The sequence below is a fragment of the Piliocolobus tephrosceles genome, chromosome 7 (genome assembly GCF_002776525.5).
Source record: "Piliocolobus tephrosceles isolate RC106 chromosome 7, ASM277652v3, whole genome shotgun sequence".
Taxonomy (NCBI): Eukaryota; Metazoa; Chordata; class Mammalia; order Primates; family Cercopithecidae; genus Piliocolobus; species Piliocolobus tephrosceles.
The window spans coordinates 101224034-101245108 of record NC_045440.1 but is presented as its reverse complement, the minus strand read 5'-3'; the positions used below and the strand labels follow the sequence as shown (position 1 = coordinate 101245108).

At 37.7% G+C, this 21075-nt stretch overlaps 1 protein-coding gene across 1 annotated transcript in view; it reads right to left on the bottom strand.

Moving 5' to 3' along the window:
• LOC111520902 (vacuolar protein sorting-associated protein 13B) overlaps positions 1-21075 on the bottom strand; it is an 883038-nt gene that overhangs the window by 738723 nt on the left and 123240 nt on the right. Inside the window, exons 13-14 of the mRNA XM_026454936.2 lie at positions 14150-14341; positions 7409-7578 (exon numbers count right to left, since the gene is read on the bottom strand). Of these exons, the coding sequence (XP_026310721.1) occupies positions 7409-7578; positions 14150-14341 (362 nt within the window). The remainder of the gene's footprint in view (positions 1-7408; positions 7579-14149; positions 14342-21075) is intronic.

Below are 21075 nucleotides of genomic sequence, written 5' to 3'. Positions count from 1 at the left end.
TACTAAATCCTCAACAGACGTAGCTAATGACTTCAATCACCATAGATTAGTTTTCTCTCTTCTTGAACTTCATATAAATGAAATCACACAGTATATAATTTTTCACTCAAGATTACACCTGTGAGAATTATCTGTGTTGTTCTTTCTTTCAATTCACACTTTTATCATTATGAAGTGGCTCTCTTTATTTCTAGTAATACTTCTTACCTTAAAATCAACTTTATCTCTTAGTAAAACAGCCATGCTATCTTTCTTCTGGTTAGCATTTAAATGGTATATTTTTTCCATCCTTTTCCTTCAAACTTGTATCCTTACATTTTCCAGTTTCACAATTTAATTTGGTGCTTTTTTTAATGGATTGAGGTCTCTCTGGAAATCTTCCACCTTTTTGTCTTTTTCCTTAAGCAATTAACCATAAAGTCCATGTCTAACAACTAAATACCTTAATAATCTCTAAGTCTATTTATATTACTGATTTTTATTATATTTAATTCAATTGGTTCTATTTTTAGGTATACCTCATAATTTTGTATCAAGCAGATGACATCATGGATAAAAAGTTATAACGGCTTTGATAATACTATCTTCCCCTAAAGTAAGTTAACTATTCTTTGGCAAGCAAACAGAACACAAGTATATCATCATGGTCCTATTTAGGACTGGAATTAGGCTTTCTTAGACTAATCTATTTCAATCTGTATTTATTCCTACGGTGTGGCCCTTATAAGGTCTCAAAGGAAGGCCCAGGTGCTAACGCGGCAGTGCCTGAACTCTAATTGCAGATACACAGCACCATGCAATAGTCAAATTTATACTTTGCTTTCTGCTGGGTTTCCTGAAGTCTTGCATTACACACGGGCAGCTTAGGAACTAGCCAACAATCTAAAGGAAATTTTATACAAATTTGTGGGCTGCCTTCTGAGTAAGGCCTCTTTGTTAGCATTTTTCCCTTTGACAGGCATACTGGAAGACCAGACATGGCTAACAAAAGAATCTCTAAGCTTGAAGGTATCTCAGTAGAAATTGCCAAAACTGCAAAGTAAACCCAAAAAACCCCAGAATATTTAAGAACTGTGGGACAACTACAAAAGTTGTACCATACACGTAATAAGAATTCCACAAGAGAAGAAAAGACAGAAAGAAACGAAGAAACATCTGAAACAATAATGACTAAGAGTTTCCTCAAATTAATGTCAGACACCAAACCAGAAACCCAGGAAACTCAGAGAACACCAAGCAGGATAAATGAAAAAAAAAAAAAATCCACACACAGACACATCATTTTCAAATCATAGAAATCAAAGATAAAGTCCCCCAAAAAAATCCACAGAAAAAAATACAACTTACTTATAGAGGAGCAATGATATGAATTACACCTGACCACCACTCAAAAATGACGTAAGCAAGAAGAGAGTAAAATATTTTAAGAGGAAAAAACCTACAAACCTAGAATTCCATACTCCATGAAATCATCCTTCAAAAGGAGAAAAAAAGACTTTCTCAGATAAAAAAAAAAAAAAAAAAAAAAAATTCAGAGAATTTGTTTCCAGTGTATCTGCCTTACTAGAAGAGTTAAAAAAAATTCTTAAGAAGAAAAATGATAAAGGTCAGAATTTCACATCTACATTAAAAAAAAACAGCATCAGAAAAGGCATAAGGTAAAAATTTTTATTATTCTTAATCTAATAAATTTGGTCAAAATAATAACAGTAATATGTATTTAATTATGTATGATTGTGTGTTAGCTTATGAATGCTTACATAAAAGTAAAATGAATTATAGCAATGATACAAGAAACAGGATGGCAGAATTAGTGTTTCTTTCACTATAAGAAACTCTGACTACCTGTAAAGTGGTATGGTGTTATTTGAAAGTGGACTTGAATTAGCTGTAAAAATATAATGCAAATTCTAGGACAAACACTAAAAAGAAGTACAGCAGGTAGGTTAATAGAGGAGAGAAAATCAAATAATATGAAATGCTCAATTAAAACCACAAAAGGCAAAAAAAAAGAGTGGAAGATAAAATCAGGAACAAATAACAAGGGCAAAATCTAGAAAACAGCAAGAAGTATGGTTTATATTAGTCCAATTATATCAATAATAACTTCTTATCAATGGTCTAAATGCATCAATTAAAAGATAGATTGTCAAGGCAGCTAAAGATACAAGACCCAACTATATATTGCCTACCAAAAAAACCTACTTTTTAAAAAAATTTTCATATGCACTTATCTGAGACAGGGTCTCACTCTGTCACCCAGGCTGGAGTGCAGTGGTGCGATCATGACTCACTGCAGCCTCAACCTCCAGGGCTCAGGTGATCCTCTCAACTCAGGCTCCAAAGTAGCTGGAACTACAGACATACACCAGCATGCCTAGCTAATTTTTGTATTTTTTTGTAGAGACAGGGTTTCACTCAAGTTGGTCTCAAACTTCTGGGCTCAAGCAATCAGTTCACTTCTGCCTCCCAAAGCGCTGGGATTACAAGCGTGAGCCACCACACCCAGTCAAAACCCACTTTAAATATGAAGACATGTGTAGATTAAAAGAAAATAGAGAAACACATACCATACTAAAACTAATCAAAAGGGAGTGGAATGGCTATATTAATTTCAGACAGAACAAAAATCAGACCAGGGAAAGCAATCAGAGATAAAGAAGGGATTAAGTAATGACAAAGGTGTCAATTCTGTAAAAAGACATCAGTCCCTAACATGGATGTGCCTAAAGACACAGTGTCAAAATACATAAAGCAAAGAGTGATAAAATTTCAGGGAAAAACCCCGACAAACCCACTATTTTAGTTGGAGACTCCAATATCCCTCTATCGGATATAATCAGTTCCAACAGACAGAAAATCAATAAGGACATAATTGAACTTATAATCAACCAGATATAATACACATCAGTGGACTGCTTCATACAGCAACAACAGAGTACACATTCTTCTAAAGCTTACATAGAATAGTCACCAACATAGACACATTCTAAGCCATAAAACACACCTAAACAAATTTAAAAGAAATCATACAATGCCTGCTATCAGACCACAATGGAATTAAACTAAAAATCAGTAACATAACTAAAAAATGTCAAAATATTTGGAGACTTAAAAACATACTTCTAAAGAACACAAGTCAAAGAAAAAATCTCAAGAGAAATAAAAAATACTTTGAATTAAATGAAAATGAAAATCCAACTTATCAAAATTTATAGCGTGTAGTGAAAGCAATGCTTAGAGGGAAGTTTATAGTATTGAGTTCATATATTACAAAAAAGGAAAATCTAAAATCAATCACCTAAGCTTACACTTTAGGAAGTTAAATAAATCCAAAATAAGAAGAAAAGAATTAAAATCAAAACAGAAATCAATGAAATTGAAAACAGAAAATCAACAGAGAAACAAAACCAAAAGCTAGCTCAATAAAAATCAGCATAAGCCTCTCTAGCCAGGCTAAGAAAAAGAGTAAGAGGATACAAATCCTAATGTCAGAAATGAAAGAGGAACATTGTTACAAATCCCAAAGACACTAAAATGATAATTTTTAAAATACTAAAGACAGGCCAGGTGCGGTAGCTCACGCCTATAATTGCAGCACTTTGGGACGCCAAGGTGAGATCCCCTGAGGTTGGGAGTTCAAGACCAGCCTGACCGACACAGGGAAACCCTGTCTCTACTAAAAATACAAAATTAGCCACATACAGTGGTGCACACCTGTAATCCCAACTACTCAGGAGGCTGAGGAAGGAGAATCACTTGAACCCAGGAGGCAGAGGTTGCTGTGAGCCGAGATCATGCCATTGCACTCCAGCCTGGGCAACAAAAGTGAAATTCCGTCTCAAAAAAAAAAAGAAAGAAATACTATAAACTCTATGCCTACGAATTTGATAACCTAGATGAGATGGACCAATTCTTAAAAGATACAAGCTGATGACCTTGGGTATAGTGATGACCTTTAGATATAACACCAAAGGCACAATCTATAAAACAAAGAATTGATAAGCAGGACTTCACTAAAAATTCAAAATTTCTGCTCTGCAAAATACAAGAAAATTAAAAGACAAGCCACAGATTGGGGGAAAATATTTGCAAAAGACCTATCTGATAAAGGACTGTTACCCAAAATATACAAGGAATCCTTAAAATTCAATATTAAGAAAACAAACAACTCTTTAAAAATGGGCAATAGATCTGAAGAGATACCTCACCAAAGAAGATAAACAGATGGCAAATAAGCATATGAAATGATGTTCCACACCATATGTCATCAAGGAAATAAAACTAAAAACAATGAGACACCATTATACATGTCTTAGAATGACAAAGAACCGAAGCACTAACAACATCAAATGTTGGTAGGGCTGTGGAGAAACAGGAACTCTTATTCACTCCTGGTAGGAATGTAAAATCATACTGCCACTTTGGAAGACAATTTGGCAGCTTCTTACAAAACTAAACATACTTTTAGCATACAGTCCATCAATCACACTCCTTGGTATTTACCCAAAGGAGTTGAAAACATGCCCACACCAAAACTTGTACATGGATATATATGCCTGTTTTACTCACAACTCTCAAAACTTGAAAGCAACCAAGATGTCCTTCAGTAGGTGAATGGATAAGCAAATTGTGGTACATCCATAATGGAGTATTAGTAAGTGCAAAGAAGAAATCAGCTATCAAGTCATGAAAAGCCAAAGAGGAACCTTAAATCCATATTACTAAGTAAAAGAAGCCAATGTGAAAAGGCTACATACTATATGATTCCAACAATATGACAGTCTAGAAAAGGCAAAACTGTGAGGAAAGTAAAAAGATCAGTGGTTGCCAGTGGTTAGGGAGAAGGGATGAATAAGCAGAGCACAAAGGATTTCTTTGGCATTGAAACTACTCTATGTGATATTGCCATAGTAGATAATTATACATTAGTCAACACTCACAGAACATAAAACACCAAGAGTGAACCCTAATGTAAACTGCGGACTCCTGGTGATAATGATGTGTCAATACAGGTTCATCAATTATAACAAATATACTATTCTGTTGAGGGATGTTGACAATGGGGGAAGCTATGTATGTAGGGGGATGAGTTTATGAAAAATCTCTGTACCACTTTCACTCTGCTTTGTGAATCTAAAACTACTCTAAAAAATAGTATCTATTTAAAAAAAATCAGATGATAGCAAAAACAGAAATGATAAAATGCAGACATATTGTAATTGTCTCCAGTGAAATTTTCTCTACATGATCTCTTAATCATAATATACACTGCCATACTTAATTATGAGTGACCAATAGGGAGCAAAAATAAAGTTAATGCATATAGTTAATTCCCTCACATAACTTCTTCTTTAAAGTTAGGACACTTTTTATTTCTATGATCATCACTATCAGAGGACACCAACCTTTTTGGCATCAGGGATTAGTTTCATGGAAGACAATTTTTCCACAGACAGCAGAAGCGGTATGGTTTCAGAATGAAATTGTTCCACCTCAGGTCATTAGGTAATAGATTCTCATAAGGAGTGCCAACCTAGATCCCTTGCACGCACAGTTCACAATAGAATTTGTGCTCCTATACTCCTATGAGAATCGAATGCCGTCGCTGATCTCACAGGAGGCACAGCTCAGGTGGTAATGCTCACTCACCAGCCACTCACCTCCTTCTCTGAAACTCGGTTCCTAACAGGCAACTAACCAGTATTGGTCCACATCTCAGGAGTTGGGGACCCCGATCATCATACGAACATCAAAAGAAATATATCCCAAAAAAGATAGGCTGGGTGTGGTGGCTCACGCCTGTAATCCCAGCACTTTGGAAGGCTGAGGCGGGTGGATCGCCTGAGGTCAGGAGTTCAAGACCTGCCTGACCAATATGGTGAAACCCTGTCTCTACTAAAAATATAGTCCATGTGCCCACAGTCCAAGCTACTCAGGAGCCTGAGACAGGAGAGTTGCATGAATCCAGGAGGCGTAGGTTGCAGTAAGCTGAGATTTCACCACTGCACTCCAGCCTAGGCAACAGAGCAAGACTCCGTCTCAAAAAGCAAACAAACAAACAAATAAGGCCTTGTATGTATAAGTTAAATTCAGAAAACAATACATTGTATATGGACCATAAACAAATATTAAGCATTCTCAACAATTACAGCAGACATCACTCAGTTCCTAATACATACAAAATAGTTTACATACATTATTTCAATGAATATTTAAAATAATCCTAGGAGCTAAGTACTGTGGTGGGACTAGTCTGTACCAGCATCCTGATAATGTTATACAAATCCACGCCATGAAAGCAACACTCAACCACAGCAGATCTTAGTAGAATATCCTGTGATACCCTAAAAACAGAGGATAATATGTGGTCTTGTGTGGAGCTGCTAAAAGAGCATTTCTCATTCACCTTCCCATCTTGAGAGAGGCTGCCATGAAACAGTGTCTTATCAGCATTCCTCATTCAGCTGAGTTATGGGCTTTCGACATATGCGCTAAGCTACACCACTGCTTAGCTGCAGTATGAAACTGAATTGTTGCCAACAGGGTGCCCCACGATATACCAATAGAAGTCATTTGGCCCTTTGGTTACAGGTTGTCCTATGGAACAAGGGACAGGGGAGCTGGCACCATTACTGACTTTGCTTCTGCTGTCTATGTAAGGTAATAAACTGTCTGAATCTAGGCAGGCTGACAGTTTTACTGGCTAAAACTAAAATAGTCAGTCTGCTTGAAAAAATATAATTGTTCTCTTTCTGAGAAAAGGAAAACAAGGCTTAGAGATATAAAGTAATTGTCTGTGGCATTATAGCTGGTATACGGTCTGACTTCTACAGCCATATTCTTCAACATTTCTTTACACACCCTCAAGCTTAAGTTTATTTTATTAAAAATATAAATTTAAAATTACACTTTAAAAATCAACATAGTTAACTTTTAGTTCATAGTTATATTGCTTTTACTTCATTATGGATAACTATATAAGCAGACACTTTTATCTTTATCTTTTTTTTTTTTTTTGAGACAGGGTCGCACTGTGACACCCAGGCTGAAGTGTAGTGGCGTGATCATAGTTCGCTGCAGCCTCAAACTTCTGGGTTCAAGCAGTCCTCCCACCTCAGCCTCCTGGAGAGCTGGGAATACAGGCATGTGCCACCATGCCTAACTTTTTATTTTATTTTATTTTATTTTATTTTAGAGACAAGGTATTGATTGCTATGTGGCCTAGGCTGGTCTCAAACTCTTGGCCTCAAGTATGCATCCTGCCCCAGCCTCCTGAATTTCCAGGATTACAGGCTCAAGCCACTGTGCCCAGCTGCAGATATTCTTTCAGTAAATGACAAAAAAACAAACAAACAAAAAAATCCATACATGAGTGGAAAAAAATATAGCAAATCACAAAATGTACCTTTTCTCCCATAATGACAGGTAGCAAATGGTCCAGCAAGTTGAATTCAGCCATGGAAATTGTGCAGGTACATTTGAGGAGAGTAACACTTGTATGTCGAGTAGGAATATATTCCTCCAGAAAAGCCACCTCTTCAGGATTCAGTATTGTTTCATTTTCATCCTTAATATCTAAAATTAAAATGATAAAAACTTAATAAAGAATATTTTTAAATAATTAATATTCTTAAACAACTAAAAAATGAATTAGTTCTCCAAACTATAAGGTCAAATCCTGTTTTTCTTTTCAACAATGAAGCAGGTATAAAACAACAAGTTACCTTTAACAAATATAAGTTACACTATTCTCAAATGTAAATGTATGTCTTCGTTATTTAAAACTTTACCAGTCTTTTATTTTAATATATCTTTAAGAAATTCCCATTTTCTTTCTTTAAAAGAATAACAGCTTTTGGTCATTAAAATATCACTGAGATAATGAAAAGGCAAGACACAGACTGAGATAAAATATTTGCCACAGACAGATGGGGAGGGGGAAGATCCAGCTCCATGAGGGACTTGTATCTACAGTATATTAAAAACAAAAATAAAAAACCTTCTAAAAATTGTTAAGAAATAGACAATCTCACACCTGTAATCCCAGCATTTTGGGAGGCTGAGGCAGGTGGATCATCTGAGGTCAGGAGTTCGAAACCAGCCTGGCCAACATGGTGAAACCCCATCCCTATCAAAAATACAAAACTTAGCCAGGGATGGTGGCAGACACCTGTAATCCCAGCTATTCAGGAGGCTGAGGCAGGAGAATTGCTTGAACCCAGGAAGTGGAGGTTGCAGTGAGCTGAGATCACACCATTTGCACTCCAGCCTGGGCAACAGGAGAAAAACTGTCTCAAGAAAAAAAAAAAAAATTGACGATCTTTATTCTGAGATTGTGTTTTTCTATAATTTCACATTAAAATATTATTTATCTTATAAAAATAGACAATAAATGAGCAAAAAAGACTTGAATAAGCAAAAGATGATCTATCCAGTGGCCAAAAATGATACCTAAAGCTGGTGCTCAATGAGCCTAGGGTATTTGGGGTATAAATAAGTATAATAAGTAGGGGAAGGCATCCTACTAGTGTAGATCGCACTATTGCACTCCAGCCTGGGCGACAGAGCAAGACTCCGTCTCATAAAAAAAAAAAGAAGTATGTGCCTGCATTGAGGCACTCGACATCATTAGACATCAGGTAATTGCAAGTAAAGTCACAGTGTGATAGCACTACATACCCACTAGAATGGTTAAAATGAAAAAGACTGGAGAATACTAAGCACAGAGCAAGCATACACAGCAAAGGTCAGCAAACTTCTTTAAAGTGAGCCACCATGCCCAGCCAGTGGTTTACTCCTGAGGTCAGAATAGTAACCAGAAGAGGACACAATGGAGACTTCTGAAGTGCTGGTAAGTTTCTGTCTCTTAAACAGTTAGTTACATAGATGTGGCTAAGTTTGCAAAATTCGGCTGGACACAGTGGCTTATGCCTGTAATCCCAGTACTTTGGGAGGCCAAGGTGGACCTTGGACAGATCACCTGAGGTCAGAAGTTCAAGACAAGTCTGGCCAACATGGCGATTCCCCATGTCTACTAAAAAAATAAATAAATAAATAAAAATAAAAATAAAAAAATTAGCCAGGCAAGCACACCTGTAATCCCAGCTCCTCAGGAGGCTGAGACAGGAGAATCATTTGAACTCAGGAGGCAGAGATTGCATGAGTCAATACTGTGCCACTGCACTTCAGCCTGGGCAACAGAGAAATCCCTCACAGACTGTGTAGGATAAAATGTTAGAATATTATCCAAACGTAGAAAGGAGTATGAAAATTTGCTAAGGTGGCATAGGTGAGACACGTCATATTGTAAGTTATACAAGAAGGAGAAAAAAACTGTTCGAACGATTCTTAAGTTTATTCAAAGAAATAAAACGGCTTAGTTTTGAATATTCCTTTTAATATTTTTTCATTTCTCTATACATTTATAACCAACAGTAAGAGAATGTTTAATGTTTTGACAAGAATTTCTAAAGATTGTGCAACAACTTAATTCTTCACACTGATAAGGATCACTTTGCATGGTCTTTTTATAGTCCCAAGCCATCACGGCAAGTGAGGACTGCACGTATATTAAAATAAAGTCAGTTAGAAGGTTCTTTATATACATTACATTTTTGAGATGACAGACTGCTTCAAAACTTCAAATACAGATTACACACAAACACGCACACACACAGCATATGTCTACTGTGGCAGAGATTGCTAATTGCCCAGGAGTATTCATTTTCTCCTTCTTTCATTTAGCAATAAAACTCTCTGGATTCAAGTCAGGTATATGGACTCCTCCTAGAGATTACCTTACAGTTAGGTGCAGGGCCATGTCACTATTTTAGTCAATGGGATGAGAGTGCCATGTCCTTAAAATCAGACTATAGACTAGGCGCGATGGTTCACGTCTGTAATCCCCGCACTTTGAGAGGCCGAGGTGGGTGGATCACTTGAGGTCAGGAGTTCAAGACCAGCCTGGCCAACATGGTGAAACCCCATCTGTACTAAAAATACAAAAATTAGCTGGGCATGGTGGCAGCTGCCTGTAATCCCAGCTACTCAGGAGGCTGAGGCAGGAGAATGTCTTGAACCTGGGAGACAGAGGTTGCAGTGAGCCGAGATCGTGCCACTGCACTCCAGCCCGGGCAACAGAGCAAGACTACTTCTTAAATAAATAAATAAATAAATAAATAAAACTGCATACCTTCGTTTATGCTCTTGTTCCCCCTTCCTCCTGATTAAAATTGCACACTCTAATGGTGACCCAATATTGACCATGTATATACGGCATATCTCTGGGGTTGGCAGAACAATAAAACAGAAAGAATCTGGGTCTAAGACAACCCCATAAAACAGTCTCCCTGGAATAATGACCAACTTGGACTTTTACATGAGAAAAATAAATAATGCCAATAGATCTACATTAAAAGAGTCAAGGGCCAGCACAGAGGTTCATGCCTATAATCCCAGGGCTTCGGGAGGCCAAGGCAGGATTATTTGAGCCCAGGAGTTCAAGATAAGCCTGGGTAACATAGTAAGACTTCATCTCTACAAAAAAAAAAAAAGATTAGCTGGGCATGGAGGCGCACACCTATGGTCCTAGCAACTCAGGAGGCTGAAGCAGAAGACTCACTGGATTTTAGGATATCAAGGCTACAGTGAGCCATGATCATACCACTGTATTCCAGCCTCGTTGACAAAGCGAGAACCCATCTCAAAATAAAAACAAAACGAAACAGCCAACCCAACATTCCGTTAGAGATACATGTAAATGAAAGTTATAATGAGGTTATTTCTAACCTAAGCAAACGTTCCTTCAAAACCAAAATGAGTAACTTCTCCCTCCAATATAAAGGTTTACCATACAGTTACAGTAATTAAGTCAGCATGGTACTGACAGTGGGAAAGATCATAGGTCTACTAACTGAAAACAAACTAGAGGACTCAGAAACAGACCCACACAAATATGCTCAATTGATTTTTGACAAAGGTACAAAACCAGTTCAGTACAGAAAGGACGGTGCTGGTGCAACTGAAAATTCAAAGACACATAAATAAACCCCTATCTAAACCTCACTCCTTAAGTAAAAAATTAATTCAAAGGGATGACATACTTCAGCATAAAATGAAAAACATTAAAACTTTTAGCTTAACCCAATTTTTTAAATGAGCAAAAGACATATGCAGTTCACTGAAGAAATAAAAATGGCAAATAAGCACATAAAAAGATGTTCAACATCATTAGCCAATAAGGAAACACAACTTTAAAACCACAGTGAGATGGCAGATTGCTAATTAAAACTACACATCTATCAGAATGGCTAAAATAAAAAACAGTGACAAAACAAAATGCTGGGAAGATGTAAAGAAGCTGGATCACACAGTCATCATTGCATGGGGATGTAAAATGGTATGGCCACTCCTGAAAACAGCTTGGTAGTTTCTTGAAAAAAAAAATAAAAAACATGCAACTACCCTATGACCCAGCAACTGCACACCTAGGCATTTATCCTGAAGAAATGTTCACACAAAAACCAGTACACAACTGTTCAGAGCAGCATTATTTGTAATAGCCCAAAACTAGAGTAATCCCAAATATTCTTCCATAAGTGAGGGAATTAACAAACTGTAGTATATGTATACAAGGGAATACCACTCAGCTGGAAAAGAAAGAAACTACTGATACATGCAACAACTTGAATGAGTCTCCAGAGAATTATGCTCAGCAAAATAAGTCAACCTCAAAAGCTTACATACTGTATGATTTCACTTATTTAACATTTTTGAAATGACAAAATTTTAGAAATGGAAGGCAAAAGTTTCCAGGGGTTATCCCTAGCCCCTGGAAAAGAGAGAGGAGAAAGGAACATGGTAGGGAAGTGGGTGTGGTTGTAAGAGAGTAACATGCCAGATCCTTGTGGTATTGTTCATTTTCTTGACCATGGTAGTGAACACACAAACCTACAAAGGTGATGAAATTGTATACAACTTAATACACATGCACACAAATCAGTACAAGTAAAACTAGCAAAATCTAAAATTTTTTAAATGAAAACATATGCCAACCATACTATTTACTATTAAAATAATAAGTTAATATTAAAATAATAAGTTAAACTTACCAATGACTTCCCATCACATTTAGAATAAAATACAGACTACATGGTCCCTAAAACCCGACAGGGTGATTGATGTCTACCTCTATGACTTACAAACATTTATTGTGCTTCAGCTATTCTAGCCTGTTTGTATCCCTGTATACTGCCAAAACTGTTCCTACCTCAAGGCTCTTGCACTTGTCTACATAAAACGCTCTTTTCACAAATACATGCATGATTCACTCCCTTACATCATTCACAAGTTAGCTCACATATAAACTCTCCAGAGAAAACTTTCCTAAAGTCCCTACTAAAACAGCTCTCCCCTCCTTCTGTTTCAAGCACTCTTCTTCAAACTTTCTTTTATTTTTCTTCTCTAGTATTTATCAATGACTGAAATGATATTTTTACTTGTTTCCTATTTGTCTACCCCGTGAGGATATAAGCTCCATGAGACCAAAGGCTTTGTATGTCTTGTTTGCTATACTATCCTAGCACATAAAGAATATCTGGCACAGGGTAGGCATTCAAGTAAGGTACAATAAATGAATGCATGAATGTGTCAAGCACTTACTGTACACTGTGTTAGGTGCTTTCACATGCACTATCTCATTTAGTGCTCAGAACAATCATTGGAAGTAGATACTATCAGTGTATCATTTAAGATAACAGTAAAGTTGCTGGGACAAAAGTAAAGTAATAGAAATTTTAACAAAAACAGAAGCTTTTCTTTTTTTTTTTTTTTGAGACAGGGTCTTGTGTTGGCCAGGCTGGAGCACAGTGGCACAATCACAGCTCACTGCAGCCTCAACCTTTCAGGCTCAAGCAATCCTCCCTCCTCAGCCCGGGGACCACAGGCTCATGCCACCAGCTAATTTTTTTTTTTTTTTTAATCTTTTGTAGAGACAGGGTCTTGCCATGCTGCCCAAGTTGGTCTCAAACTCCTGGGCTTGAGCAATCCTCCCGCCTTGGCCTCCCTAACTACTGGGATTACAGATAGGAGTGACCATGCTCAGCCCTTATTTCTTTTGTGAAACAATCTGAGTCTAAAGGATCCAGGGCTAACCTGGTGCCATCACAGTACTGAGGACCTAAGTGCTTTTTATCTTGCTACTCTATCATCCTCAGTATGCAGCTTTCATTTCAGAATCTAAAATGGCAGGTCCAGCCCATATCATTGTATTCACTTTCCAGCCAGAAGAAAGAAGAGAAGAAAAGAAGGCAGGCATGCTCTTTTGCTTTTCAAGTCATGGCCCAAAACATCACATAAAGTTCTGCTCCCATCCCAGTAAACAGAACCTAGTCATATGACTATCCCTTAAATGTATAGTCTTTATTTCTGTTACAGAAATTTCTACTACTGTGAAAAAAACTGGATATTGAGGAGACAATTAGCCATCTCTGTCACAATAACTAAACTTATTATAGAGACAGAGAAATGAAACATCAAAGATGTTAATTAAATTTCTTAAGGATACTAAGAAGTGAGGGTCAAATTTTAAACCATAGTCTGACTCCACAGGGTGAGTTCTTCATTATCTTATACTTCCTCATTACACTATTATGCTCTAATCTAGAGTTGCTTTACTGCTTTAAAAAGGAAATTATATTTTATGAAACGATGACAACCATAGCTATCTACCATGTAGAAAAAATTAGTTCTACAGCAATTTTTTAAAAACCAGTAGTGCTTAAGTTTTCTTGAATGTTAAATTTGTGTGTTTAGAGCCCAACTTTATATCTGGCTCCTTAGAATCCATTAATGTGGAAAAAAAAAAAGTTGTATTTACAAGTATCCACTAGAAAAAGTTTTAAAAAGGTATAGCAATAAAATACTGACAAATACTGGCAAATAAAGTATTTGTGCAATAACTTTCAAATCTTGACCTCTCCAACTTCTACACACAAGTTTATTCTTTAAATAAACAGCTACATATATCAAAGTCCTTGCAAACAGGCAAATTACAATAAAAAGGTAAAGTTAGCAAGACAACACAAATTGCATTATATAATTATTCAAAACAAATGGCAATAGATTCAGAATTTATCCAGAAACAAACCTGATTTTAGCCTGCTATATGGTTCATATTCGTGTTCCAAGGCACAAACAATCATTTTCAAAATCCTATGCACCGCACTGCTATCCAAACGAAAATTAAGAGGACCTATAACAAGGCTTTTGGTGGACTTCTCCTGAACTGTTCCCAAATCTTCACTTTTCCCTGAAGAAAAGTCTTGTTGATTTGTGGAACCTAAAAGAAGTCAAATTTTATATTTTAAGTATCAATTGGATATAACAAGTATATATTTTAAGATCACTCTTATCTCATTTTTATAGCTTGTAGCCTAACGCCTTAAAACAAATTCCCAATCAGTTGCATACAGACAGCCTGGCCAATGTGTATTTCTTTATGCATATAATAAATTACTGATAAAAAGCAATTCATTAAATTAAAAGTTATTCTTGTTATTTAATATTATAACAAGCAATATAAAATCAAAACTGTCATTCTTAGAAAATTATTCTGCAAAACCTAATTGGCTTATATCTAGTAATTCTATACACAACATAAATTGACTGAGAGGGAATACTTTGGAGGAAACTCCATTTTACTAATTTACCTTACAAAGTCTATTGAAAATTGGGTTATTTAAGTAACATGATCACCGGGTGCCTTAAGAGTTTTATAATGACCATGGAAATGAATAGTAGGTATTACATGCTTTGAACTTTTCCTAGAATAGATTCATTATGGCAATGTTCCATGGTACAGAATCCTACTTCCTAGATTCCTCATCTCCTCATACACTGTTTTCTAAATAAGATATTGGCCCCACCTATAGGCATGTGTCATTATCTAACATGTACAACCTCTTATATGAGAGTTTTTTTGTACACATGAATCCCTTATTCTAAGTGATAAAAATGATTTTTAATTTATAGTGCATTTTGTTTATTCAGACAAAAAGAAGAAACATTTTTCCAGGATTTAATTACCTTTAGAAACTAGAAAGGCCTACTTATAAACAAAACGTTTATATCTATACCTTCTCATACTTTTATACAAAAACACATTTCCACTATTTCATGCAAAAGACTACAGTTCAATCTTTAGCCTTCATCATATGAACAAAAATTAATTAGATTTTTTTTTTTTTTTTTTTTTTTTTTTGAGACAGAGTCTCAGTCCCCAGGTTCTAGTGCAGTGTGGCATGATCTCAGCTCACTGCAAGCTCCACCTCCCGGGTTCACGCCATTCTCCTGCCTCAGCCTCCCTAGTAGCTGGGACTACAGGCGCCTGCCACCACACCCAGCCAATTTTTTTTTTTTCCTGTATTTTTAGTAGAGACGGGGTTTCACCATGTTAGCCAGGATGGTCTCGATCTCCCGACCTCATGATCCGTCCGCCTCGGCCTCCCAAAATGTTGGGATTACAGGCATGAGCCATCGTGCCCAGCCAAAATTTAATTAGATTTATTACTCACATATTTTTAACCAGATGACTAAGTGCAAAGATTATTTTAAAGTTTGACTACATAATACAAGTAAAAATCTGTAAGCCCATAGATTTAAATGTCACATCAAATAAACCATAAAATGTTAATCTTATACATATTTTAGAAGATGTATGATCAATACTGACTCATATTAGGAATTAGGTAAAAGAACTTACAATTCACATCAAAACCATTACTTTTCATAGCTGAAACCATTACATTTCTAGAGTTATGTGTCAGACAGAATGAGGTAACTTGAAGGTAGAAGAACTTCGGATACAAATCAAAATATTCAAAAAGCAAGAAAAATGCCCTGCTATGGGTCCTTTAGGGATAACAGGCTTCCTAAACAATGTCACTGTATTAAAAGACTCTTCTTTTAGACAACAAATTGTGTCTAAAATAATAGAGGCCAATGCCCCCCATAATGAAAACTGAATATAATGCAGTTTAAATTTAGATACTAATGGCTTGTCTGAAATGTAAAAACATAACTGGCTTTTAGCCATATATTTTCAGCTATTTATTTGTGCCCACCTTTCATGCATCTGGCCACTCCAGCTCCCTGAATGTTTGGCTGTTCTTAATTTTTTTTTTTTATTATACTTTAAGTTCTAGGGTACATGTTCATAACGTGCAGGATTGTTAGATATGTATACCTGTGCCATGTTGGTGTGCTGCACCCACCAACTCGTCAGCACCCATCAACTCGTCATTTACATGAGGTATAACTCCCATTGCAATCCCTCCCCCCTCCCCGTGATAGGCCCCGGTGTGTGATGTTCCCCTTCCTGAGTCCAAGTGATCTCATTGTTCAGTTCCCACCTATGAGTGAGAACATGCGGTGTTTGGTTTTCTGTTCTTGCTATAGTTTGCTGAGAATGATGGTTTCCAGCTGCATCCATGTCCCTACAAAGGACTCAAATTCATCTTTTTTATGGCTGCATAGTATTCCATGGTGTATATGTGCCACATTTTCTTAATCCAGTCTGTCACTGATGGACATTTGGGTTGATTCCAAGTCTTTGCTATTGTGAATAGTGCTGCAATAAACATACGTGTGCATGTGTCTTTATAGCAGCATGATTTATAATCCTTTGGGTATATACCCAATAATGGGATGGCTGGGTCGTATGGTACTTCTAGTTCTAGATCCTTGAGGAATCGCCATACTGTTTTCCATAATGGTTGAACTAGTTTACAATCCCACCAACAGTGTAAAAGTGTTCCTATTTCTCCACATCCTCTCCAGCACCTGTTGTTGCCTGACTTTTTAATGACTGCCATTCTAACTGGTGTGAGATGGTATCTCATTGTGGTTTTGATTTGCATTTCTCTGATGGCCAGTGATGATGAGCATTTTTTCATGTGTCTGTTGGCTGTATGAATGTCTTCTTTTGAGAAATGTCTGTTCATATCCTTTCCCCACTTTTTGATGGGGTTGTTTGTTTTTTTCTTGTATATTTGTTTGAGTTCTTTGTAAGTTCTGGATATCAGCCCTTTGTCTGATGAGTAGATTGCAAAAATGTTCTCCCATTCTGTAGGTTGCCTGTTCACTCTGATGGTAGTTTCTTTTGCTATGCAGAAGCTCTTTAGTTTAATGAGATCCCATTTGTCAATTTTGGCTTTTGTTGCCATTGCTTTCGGTGTTTTAGACATGAAGTCCTTGCCCATGCCTATGTCCTGAATGGTATTACCTAGGTTTTCTTCTAGGGTTTTTATGGTATTAGGTCTAACATTTAAGTCTCTAAACTGTCTTGAATTAATTTTCGTATAAGGAGTAAGGAAAGGATCCAGTTTCAGCTTTCTACTGATGGCTAGCCAATTTTCCCAGCACCATTTATTAAATAGGGAATCCTTTCCCCATTTCTTGTTTTTCACAGGTTTATCAAAGACCAGATGGCTGTAGATGTGTGGCATTATTTCTGAGGACTCTGTTCTGTTCCATTGGTCTGTATCTCTGTTTTGGTACTAGTACCATGCTGTTTTGGTTACTGTAGCCTTGTAGTATAGTTTGAAGTCAGGTAGTGTGATGCCTCCAGCTTTGTTCTTTTGACTTAGGATTGTCTTGGAGATGCGGGCTCTTTTTTGGTTCCATATGAACTTTAAAGCTGTTTTTTCCAATTCTGTGAAGAAAGTCATTGGTAGCTTGATGGGGATGGCATTGAATCTACATACCTTGGGCGGTATGGCCATTTTCATGATATTGATTCTTCCTATCCATGAGCATGGTATGTTCTTCCATTTGTTTGTGTCCTCTTTTATTTCACTGAGCAGTGGTTTGTAGTTCTCCTTGAAGAGGTCCTTTACATCCCTTGTAAGTTGGATTCCTAGGTATTTTATTCTCTTTGAAGCAATTGTGAATGGAAGTTCATTCATGATTTGGCTCTCTGTTTGTCTGTTACTGGTGTATAAGAATGCTTGTGATTTTTGCACATTAATTTTGTATCCTGAGACTTTGCTGAAGTTGCTTATCAGCTTAAGAAGATTTTGGGCTGAGACAATGGGGTTTTCTAAATACACAATCATGTCATCTGCAAACAGGGATAATCTGACTTCTTCTTTTCCTAACTGAATACCCTTGATTTCTTTCTCTTGCCTGATTGCCCTAGCCAGAACTTCCAACACTATGTTGAATAGGAGTGGTGAGAGAGGGCATCCCTGTCTTGTGCCAGTTTTCAAAGGGAATTTTTCCAGTTTTTGCCCATTCAGTATGATATTGGCTGTGGGTTTGTCATAAATAGCTCTTATTATTTTGAGATACGTTCCATCAATACCGAATTTATTGAGCGTTTTTAGCATGAAGGGCTGTTGAATTTTGTCAAAGGCCCTTTCTGCATCTATTGAGATAATCATGTGGTTTCTGTCTTTGGTTCTGTTTATATGCTGGATTATGTTTATTGATTTGCATATGTTGAACCAGCCTTGTATTGGCTGCTCTTATTAAGAGTCAAGGCTATCTCAACCCTTGTCCTTCAATTCAATAACTTAATTGTTTCAGATTTATCTCCTATTGTATCTCTAAAATTGGTTATCTCTAAAATCTTCCTGTTGTACATTACAAAATTTCAGCTATCTACTTTAGGGTCCATAACATCTGTAATAACCCCCTTAAACAGAAAAGACTAGAAAGGTAGTCATTGCAACAATAACAAATATTTACACAATTACATTAAGAACACATATTTCAATTTAGTTTTTAAAACATCACTTGCGACAGGGGCGGAGCAAGATGGCCGAATGGGAACAGCTCCAGTCTCCAGCTCCCCGTGCAAGCGACACAGAAGACAGGTGATTTCTGCTTTTTCGACTGATGTACTGGGTTTATCTCACTAGCGAGTGCCGGACAATCAGTGCTGGTCAGCTGCTGCAGCCCGACCAGCGAGAGCTGAAGCAGGGTGAGGCATCGCCTCACCTGAGAAGCTCAAGGGGGAAGGGAATCCCTTTTCCTAGCCAGGGGAACTGAGACACACAACACCTGAAAATCGGGTAACTCCCACCCCAATACTGCGCTTTAAGCAAACGGGCACACCAGGAGATTATATCCCACACCTGGCCGGGAGGGTCCCACGCCCATGGAGCCGTCCTCATTGCTAGCACAGCAGTCTGCCATCTAACTGCAAGGCAGCAGCAAGGCTGGGGGAGGGGCGCCCGCCATTGTTGAGGCTTAAGTAGGTTAACAAAGCCCTGGGAAGATCGAACTGTGGAGCTCACAGCAGCTCAAGGAGGCCTGCCAGTCTCTGTAGACTCCACCTCTGCGGACAGGGCACAGCTAAACAACAACAAAAAAAAAAAAAAAAAAGAAAAAAGAAAAAAAAGCAGCAGAAACCTCTGCAGATGCAAATGACTCTGTCTGACAGCTTTGAAGAGAGCAGTGGATCTTCCAACACGGAGGTTGAGATCTGAGAAGGGACAGACTGCCTGCTCAAGTGGGTCCCTGACCCCTGAGTAGCCTAACTGGGAGACATCCTCCACTGGGGGCAGACCGACACCCCACACCTCACAGGGTGGAGTACACCCCTGAGAGAAACTTCCAAAGCAAGAATCAGACAGGTACACTCACTGTTCAGCAGTATTCTATCTTCTGCAGCCTCTGCTGCTGACACCCAGGCAAACAGGGTCTGGAGTGAACCGCAAGCAATCTCCAACAGACCTACAGCTGAGGGTCCTGACTGTTAGAAGGAAAACTAGTAAACAGGAAGGACACCCACACCAAAACCCCATTAGTACGTCACCATCATCAACGACCAGAGGCAGATAAAACCACAAAGATGGGGAAAAAGCAGGGCAAAAAAGCTGGAAATTCAAAGAATAAGAGCGCATCTCCCCCTCCAAAGAAACGCAGCTCATCGCCCTCAACGGATCAAAGCTGGATGGAGAATGACTTTGTCGAGATGAGAGAAGAAGGCTTCAGACCATCAAACTTCTCAGAGCTAAAGGAGGAATTACGTACTCAGCGCAAAGAAACTAAAAATCTTGATAAAAGAGTGGAAGAATTGATAACCAGAATAATTAATGCAGAGAAGGCCATAAACGAACTGACAGAGATGAAAACCATGACACAAGAAATTCGTGACAAATGCACAAGCTTCAGTAACCGACTCGATCAACTGGAAGAAAGAGTATCAGCAATTGAGGATCAAATGAATGAAATGAAGTGAGAAGAGAAGTCTAAAGAAAAAAGAAGAAAAAGAAATGAACAAAGCCTGCAAGAAGTATGGGATTTTGTAAAAAGACCAAATCTACGTCTGATTGGGGTGCCTGAAAGTGAGGGAGAAAATGGAACCAAGTTGGAAAACACTCTTCAGGATATCATCCAGGAGAACTTCCCCAACCTAGTAGGGCAGGCCAACATTCAAATTCAGGAAATACAGAGAACGCCACAAAGATACTCCTCCAGAAGAGCAACTCCAAGACACATAATTGCCAGATTCACCAAAGTTGAAATGAAGGAAAAAATCTTAAGGGCAGCCAGAGAGAAAGGTCGGGTTACCCACAAAGGGAAGCCCATCAGACTAACAGCAGATCTCTTGGCAGAAACTCTCCAAGCCAGAAGAGAGTGGGGGCCAATATTCAACATTCTTAAAGAAAAGAATTTTAAACCCAGAATTTCATATCCAGCTAATCTAAGAAACACAAGAGAAAACAAGAAATGGGGAAAGGATTCCCTATTTAATAAATGGTGCTGGGAAAATTGGCTAGCCATCAGTAGAAAGCTGAAACTGGATCCTTTCCTTACTCCTTATACGAAAATTAATTCAAGACAGTTTAGAGACTTAAATGTTAGACCTAATACCATAAAAACCCTAGAAGAAAACCTAGGTAATACCATTCAGGACATAGGCATGGGCAAGGACTTCATGTCTAAAACACCGAAAGCAATGGCAACAAAAGCCAAAATTGACAAATGGGATCTCATTAAACTAAAGAGCTTCTGCATAGCAAAAGAAACTACCATCAGAGTGAACAGGCAACCTACAGAATGGGA